Source organism: Triticum aestivum, chromosome 3D (genome assembly GCF_018294505.1).
Source record: "Triticum aestivum cultivar Chinese Spring chromosome 3D, IWGSC CS RefSeq v2.1, whole genome shotgun sequence".
Lineage (NCBI taxonomy): Eukaryota > Viridiplantae > Streptophyta > Magnoliopsida > Poales > Poaceae > Triticum > Triticum aestivum.
Window position 1 is genome coordinate 548,244,029 of NC_057802.1, and position 7,414 is coordinate 548,251,442.

Genomic DNA, 7,414 nt, shown 5'->3' on the forward strand with positions numbered 1-7,414 from the left:
TCTCTAGGGCATGGAGAGGCAACATGGGAGGAAAACGGGCCAATGGGGTAGAGATGGTTCTTTTGTAAAGAGGCGTGCGTATGCAATATTCACGGGGGCTTCATGAGGGATTCCGTCTGATGGCTGCAGCTACATAAGACACATATTCAGTGGACGGTTTCGTTAAATTTTCTAATTAACATGAGAATTTTGGCTGAGAATCATACAGGCTAATCTCCATCGCAGTAAATCGGTCCCAATAGTCCCAATAGATGAACGACTCTTCATTTCTAATTAACATGAGAGTTTCTAGGGACTCTCTAGTTCTGTGTGTGTCTATATATATTAACGGAATCCAATTCTGCTCTTGGGAGCATATGCTCATGCCCATAAAAAATGTTTCTTTTAAATGTCATTTTTTTTGAAAAATAATAGATGTGATCACTGTCACACCAAAACGCTACCTACACATTTTTAGGAGGAAAGCTTAAGTATTTTGATCTGTGCAAAAAAACAAGTTAAACGACAAATGTTACCTCCAAATGTTACACTTAATTTTATCTTTTCACCGACGAAGCACCGTCATCCCATTTCGCATGAAAATTGACAAGCACACTTGTTACACTAACAAGAACATCTATGAAAAATTCAGAATTTTAAATTTTATTTACTATTTTTTAAATTACTGTTTATTAAGGAGCATATGCACCCAAGAGCCAAAACGGTCCTCCCGGATATTAATAGGTATATACATAGATAGAGCTAGAGATAGATAGATAGGTGTGTTGCGTGAACGCATATGTGGTGGTGGCGTGTTGGACTCGGTGTTACACCAATGTCCAAAACGACAAGAGAATCAACAACGAATTCACCGTGCTATTCTCAGCAAATTCACCATGCTATTTAATTCCCGTGCCAAGAGGACTTACAGGGCATGAGAGTTCATCATTAACCTTAAGTAAGTCTAGTTGCTGCCACGTGGACATGGCGTGGCCACTCTTTCTATTTTCACTTGTTTTTTTTTCTGACATCCTATTTCCACATGTCAGTTACACCGCCCTTGATTTTCTTTTGGGCGGTCAGTTACACTACCCTACAAAAGTGAGCAATTTGTTACGCTACTATACAAAAGTTGGTAACTAGTTACACTACCCTACAAAAATATGTTCGCTTAGGCTGGAAGCAAGAGAGTATATAACAAGCCCCCCTCCCTCCTTTACATCCACCTGTCATGCAATCCATCTTGAAGGTCTTAATCTGTCATACAATCCTCTTAGTCTTTCATAGGAAATCTCATGGATCTCTCCATGAAGGTTGTTGTGGTCGTTCTCCTGCTTCTTGTGACCACAGGCATGCATGCTATTATTTGAGATAATTAACAATACTGCTAAAATTATATGTGTGAGATGACTGATTTGCTTTATTAATTTTGCCCCGTGTAGAGGACCAGGGACCAGTGCAGCTAGCTTTGGCGAGGGACTGTCAGTCAAAGAGCTTCAAGTTCAAGGGGATGTGTGTGCGCGATGACAACTGTGCAAGTGTTTGCCTGCTCGAGGGTTTCACCGGAGGCAAGTGCAAGGGCTTTTGGCATCGTTGTTACTGCACCAAGGACTGCTAGATGGCCCTGATTTGTCTATTGCATATATGCTTCCGTCTAATAACTGATAATAACCGAATAATAGATCTATATCTATGTATCTATGCGTGCCTCTATGAGTGATGCTCGTCTGAGATTCGTGAACTAATACAAGTAAACGAGCACGCTAGGACGCCTCTCGAGCTATCTACGATAGAGATGTCGCATGGATAGAATGAGCCATGAAAGAGCGAAGTATAGTGCTGTGAACCCAGAAAAAGACAAGGCTTAGCTAGCAAGTCATTGCATCATATGATAACCAGAACAAAGCTTGACGGATGTATGATCTGAAGAAAGGTAGAGACTCGAGGGATCCATATTTGATCATCTCAATGTAGATAGATAATCTATAATTCTTTCGCTCAACTCCTTCCTTTATATCAACAACTAGCGACCTTCGAACAACCTAGCTTTGATATCACTTGCTAGAATAATTTGAGTTGCATCGTCGATCATCTAAGGACCAAGCAATCATACACGACAGAACACCAAGACTTGTTAACGAGATTCACTGAACATGGCTACATCCTCAGAACATGACCGCATGTGCTCCTCTCCGTGACACCGTTAAAATACCGCACACCGGCCACCAGGGCGCCGACAAACATGCCGGCTCCCCCTATGTGCACGTGCTATTATGTTAGCATAGATTATATCATGTGTCTACCCTCACATTATATAAGAGACATAGGATGCAAGTGTCATATTAGGACAAGACTCGGTACCTTATCTACACACCATATGATTTAGAGTCCAATTGTAACCTATCTTGTATAAAATATTCGACACAACTCTAACAAATATAAGTAAGTATCAGTTTTGCTAAAGCACATCTAGATATGCTATAAGTATTGCACATCTAAGTTCTATATCATTGGTTTTACACTAAGATTCGTGCAAGCATTCTCTTTTGTCTTTTTCCCTTTTTCTTTCTAGTTTGATTGAGCACTTAGATGTGCAATAATTAGGGCACATTTAGATGTGCTCTAGACAGACCTAGTAAGTATAGATAGATATAAATATATAAATATAGATATAGGTAGTTATAAATATAGAAGTATAGATATTGATATGGATATGGATATCAATATAAATAGATACATGTGTTATGTGAGCGCATATGTAGTTGTGGGGTGTTACACAAACATTCAAAACAACGAGAATCAACAACGAATTCACCATGCTATTTAACTCCCATGCCAAGAGGACTTGAAGAGCATGAGAGTTCATCATTAACCTTAAGTGGGTCTAGTTGTTGCCACGTGGGTATGACATGGCCGCTCTTTATATTTTCACATATATATATATTTTTCTGACAACCTTTATATTTTCACATGTCAGTTACATTGCCCTTGAATTTTTTTTTTGTGGGCGGTCAATTACACTACCCTACAAAAGCTGGTAATTTGTTAGGCTACCATACAAAAGTTGGTACTTAGTTACACTACCCTACAAAAATTTGTTCGCTTAGACTCGAAGCAAGAGAGAAATCTATGCGTTGATGCAAGTATATAACAAGCCCCCTCCCTCCTGTACATCCAGCTATCATACAGTTCATCTTGAAGGTCTTAATCTGTCATACAATCCTCTTAGTCTTCAGATAAGAAATTTCATGGATCTCTCCATGAAAGTCTTTGTGGTCGTCCTCCTGCTTCTTGTGGCCACTGGTATGTACGCCATTATTTGAGATAATTCACAATACTGCTAAAATTACATATGTGAGATGACTGATTTGCTTTATTAATTTTGCCCCGTGCATGTAGAGGACCAGGGACCAGTGCAAGTAGCTTTGGCGAGGGACTGCAAGTCACAGAGCTACAAGTTCAAGGGGATGTGCGTGCGCGATGACAATTGTGCAAGTGTTTGCCTGACCGAGGGTTTCCCCAGAGGCAAGTGCAAGGGCTTTGCATGTTCCTGCCACAAGGATTGCTAGATGGCCCTGATTTGTCTATTGCATACATGCTTTTGTGTAATAACTACTGAATAAATAATAGTAGATCTATATCTATGTATGTGTGTATGCAAGCATATGCATTTGTGACTGATGCTCGTCTGAGATTCATGAACGGTTACAAGTAAATGAGCACGCCAGGACGCCTCTTTTTTTTTTTCTTTTTTTTTTGCTGGAACGCCAGGACGCCTCTCAAGCTACCCACAATAGAGAAGTCGTGCGGATAGAACAAGCAATGAAAGAGAGAAATACCCCCGCAAAAGAAAAAAAATGAAAGAGAGAAATACAGTGTGGGGAACCCAGAAGAAAAAAAACCCGAGGCTTAGCTAGAAGGTCAGTACATCATATAACAATTGATACAAATCTTGACGGATATATGATCTGAATAAGAGCATCTCAATACATGATGCAAATTTGGAGAAGTAAAACTAGGAGATGTAAAATTTACATCACCAAAAAGTGCATTTTACATCTCCAAAAAAGAGGCAACTCCAACAGATGATGCGTCCCTAAAAAAAGATGTAAAAGAGCAACTCCAATAGATGATGCAAAATTGAGATATAAAAACTAGTAGGCGGCAGCAGTGGGGACGGCGGTGACACAACTCGATTCAGGGCGGCGGCGGCTGTGCGTGGGGGCGACGGTGGAGGAGCGTCGGAGGGGCGGCGGGGGTGGCGAATCGGGGCGGCGGTGCAGCTGCAGAGGAGCGGCGATTCAAGGCGGAGAGAGGAGGAGTGGCGTAGGGGCGACGGAGGAGCGTCGGAGGGGCGGCGAGGGTGGCGAATCGGGGCGGCGGCGAAGCAGCGGCAATTTGAGGCGAAAAGAGGAGGAGGAGCGGCGACGGGCCGGCGGGGATGGCGAATCGGGGCGGCGGTGCATCGACGGAGGAGGGCGATTTGAGGCGAAGAGAGGAGGAAGAGCGGTGGAGGGGCGGAGAGGGGCAGTGGGGGTGGCGCGCAGGCGGGCGGCAACAGCAGTTCTAAGGGCGAATGGGGCGGCTGTGCGGCGGGCGGGGGTCGCGCGGGCGGAAGCAAAGTGAAGGTAGTTGGGCGGTTGGCGCGCGATTGCTAATTTTATATCTTCAGTAGGTGGAAATGTAAATTTGTATCTCTAAGTGTTGTATTTTACATCTTCTTGAGATGGAGATGTAATTATTTTTACATCTACATCATCTGTTACAGAGGGGTTTTGGAGTCTCGAAGATGAAAAAATTAGTTATTTTTATATCTACATCATCTATTCGAGATGTTCTAAAGGCACGGCAGAGACTCAGGGGATTTATATTTGGTCATCTCAATGTAGATCGATAATTTATATTTTTCAAAGCCAAATAGGAAGCCAAAATGGATGTACAACAGAAGAGGCGTAAGCACCGCATGGAGTTAGCTGCCTAAATCGCGGAGCATTGAGCGAGAACACAAGAAAGTGGGGATACCTTCAGCTTCAGGACAACAAGGAGACATATGGGCAGAATAGTGGCGACGACACAACACCTGCGAGGTGAACATGCCGCCGAAAAATAGAACGGAATTCCCTATGTGCCGCTCTCTGCGTCGTACAGTCAGGGCTTTGCACAGGCAAGTCGACCTATCGAGCAATTGGGCCGGCCCGTGTACAACATTCCGCGTAGCTTTCTCGTGAACGGTTTTGGGAACCTTCTAGATGATCCGAGCTGGTTTTTGCCGGTTTTGGGAACCTTCTAGAAGGTTCCTGAACCGGGTTTTTGTTTTGTAATTTATTTTCATTTTTTTCTATTTCTTTTTCCTTTTTCTGTTTCTGTTTCTTTTTGCTTTATTTTTTTCAAATTTTTTTCTCTTTTTCAAAAGTTGCAGAATTTTCAAGAAATCCATGTTTTCCAAAAATACTTGATGACAAATTCAAAAAAATGTTCCTTTTATTCAAAAAATGTTCGTGTTTTAAAATTTTGTTCGGGACTTCATAAAATGTTTCAGTTTTCAAGAAATGTTCGCGTTTTCAAAAATTATTTGCTTTCTGAATTTTGTTTGGGAGTTTCAGAAAATGTTCCTACTTCCAAAATTTGTTCCTATTTTTATTTTTTGGAGTTTTAAAAAATGTTCATGTTTTTCAAAAATTGTTGGCATTTATTATTTTTGTCGGGTGCTTTTAAAAAAATGTTCCTATCACAAAATTCGGGATTTCCTAATTATTCTCAGTTTTATAATTTTCTTCTGGATTCCAAAGTTGTCCCCGTTTTCAAATTTTGTTCACTAATTCAAAAGACGTTCACATTTTCAAAAAATGTTCTAAGGTTTAGAAATACAATCCGTTTCAACTTTTTCTTCACCTATATAAAACATTTTTGCATTTTCAATTTTTAAGGATTTTCCAATTGTTCCCAGTTTAGTTTTTTTGCTCTGAAATTAAATTTGTTCCCTGTTTTCAAATTTTGTTCATAAATTGACAAAATGTTCACGTTTTCAAACATGTTCTGAATTTTTTTAAAAATGTTCGAGTTTTAAATTAATTGTTCAGATTTTTAATGATGCTCCATTTTTCGAGTTTTGTTTACAAATTCGAATACCGTTCATGTTTTCAAAAAATGTTCAGGAATTTGAATATTTCTTCATTATTCTGAAAGTTGATGAGAAATTTCTAAAATTGTTCGCGTCTGTTACAAATTATTCGTAACTTAAAGTGTTCGAAATTTGAAACAATGTTTGCAATTTTTTAAGTAATGTTTAGTTTAGGCCTCTAAATTTAGTTCTTTGGATGTCAATAGCACTGGGTAGGTGGAGTGGTTAGTCTGATTCATGCAGAAGCAGCAGGTCAATGTTTTGAATCCTAGAAAGCGCCATTATTTTTTTTGTGCATTTTTCAACCGACACTGTTGAACTCGAATGGGCCGGCCCAGTCGAGCGCGCCCTGTGCGAATGGACGTCTGTTTTCTGCGGCAAATAGGAGTTCCCAGAACGGAACATCTCTGAGTTGGTGAGCCTATTGGGCCGACCCATTAGTCCGAAATCACTAGTTGAGGAGTACTCGTTGCAAAGATCACTCCAACTCCCCATGTTGCGACAAGTGGCGCACATGCAGTGCGCCACTTGTCGCAACCTGAGAGTTTTCCCTTTTTCGTAGATCCGTTTATTCAAAACGTTTTATCTCTCAAACCATGCGTCCAAATCTCAAACCGCTTTCACCGTTGGATTCCTCGCGTCAAGATCTTCAAAACTAGATCCCATGTTGATAGGTGAAGTCTGCTAAGACTACGCCCCAAAGAGGAAGGGATGATGCAGCACAACGACGGTAGGTATGTCCCTCAGTGAAGAAACCAAGGTTATCGAACCAGTAGGAGAATCAAGCAACACAACATAAACAGCCCCTGCACACAAATAACAACCACTCGCAACCCACGTGTTAAAGGGGTTGTCAATCCCTCCCCGACAACGACGCCAGAAATTCCTTTTGATGTCTGCTAGGACTATGTCGGTATTTCCCCAAAAAGGAAAGGATGATGCAGCACAGCGACGGTAGGTATTCCCCTCAGTGAAGAAACCAATGTTATCGAACCAGTAGGAGAACCAAGCAACACAATGTAAACAGCCCCTGCACACAAATAACAACCACTCACAACCCAATGTGTTAAAGGGGTTGTCAATCCCTTTCGGGTAACGACGCCACAGATGGTGCGCGGACGGGAAAAAGTTGTAATAGATTGAATAAATAGATCGCAAATAAAATAAACGCAGCAAGGTATTTTTGTATTTTTGGTTTAATAGATCTGAAAATAAATGCAAAGGAAAAGTAGATCACAAAGGCAAATATATGAGAAAGAGATCCGGGGCCGTGGGTTTCACTAGTGGCTTCTCTCGAGAAAAAATAGCAAACGG

General features: G+C 41.1%; 2 protein-coding genes across 2 annotated transcripts; both read left to right on the forward strand.

The window, feature by feature from the left end:
• The first annotated feature begins 1,221 nt into the window (after positions 1–1,221).
• Positions 1,222–1,676, forward strand: LOC123075311 (defensin Ec-AMP-D1). The gene is made up of 2 exons (XM_044497948.1): positions 1,222–1,329; positions 1,422–1,676. Exons 1-2 carry the CDS (start codon positions 1,275–1,277, stop codon positions 1,595–1,597), a joined length of 231 nt encoding a protein of 76 aa, XP_044353883.1. The 5' UTR covers positions 1,222–1,274; the 3' UTR covers positions 1,598–1,676.
• A 1,270-nt stretch (positions 1,677–2,946) lies between these two features.
• LOC123075308 (defensin-like protein) lies at positions 2,947–3,623 on the forward strand. The gene is made up of 2 exons (XM_044497947.1): positions 2,947–3,282; positions 3,379–3,623. The coding sequence occupies exons 1-2, from the start codon at positions 3,117–3,119 to the stop codon at positions 3,546–3,548; spliced, it is 336 nt and encodes a 111-aa protein (XP_044353882.1). The 5' UTR covers positions 2,947–3,116; the 3' UTR covers positions 3,549–3,623.
• Positions 3,624–7,414: the final 3,791 nt, after the last annotated feature.

Excerpts from the sequence above, each read along its gene's own strand:
- LOC123075311 (XM_044497948.1), top strand. The coding sequence starts at position 1,275 with ATGGATCTCTCCATGAAGGTTGTTGTGGTCGTTCTCCTGCTTCTTGTG. Across the intron at positions 1,330-1,421 it reads CCTGCTTCTTGTGACCACAG|AGGACCAGGGACCAGTGCAG; the intron begins GCATGCATGCTA and ends TGCCCCGTGTAG.
- LOC123075308 (XM_044497947.1), top strand. The coding sequence starts at position 3,117 with ATGCAAGTATATAACAAGCCCCCTCCCTCCTGTACATCCAGCTATCAT. Across the intron at positions 3,283-3,378 it reads CCTGCTTCTTGTGGCCACTG|AGGACCAGGGACCAGTGCAA; the intron begins GTATGTACGCCA and ends CCGTGCATGTAG.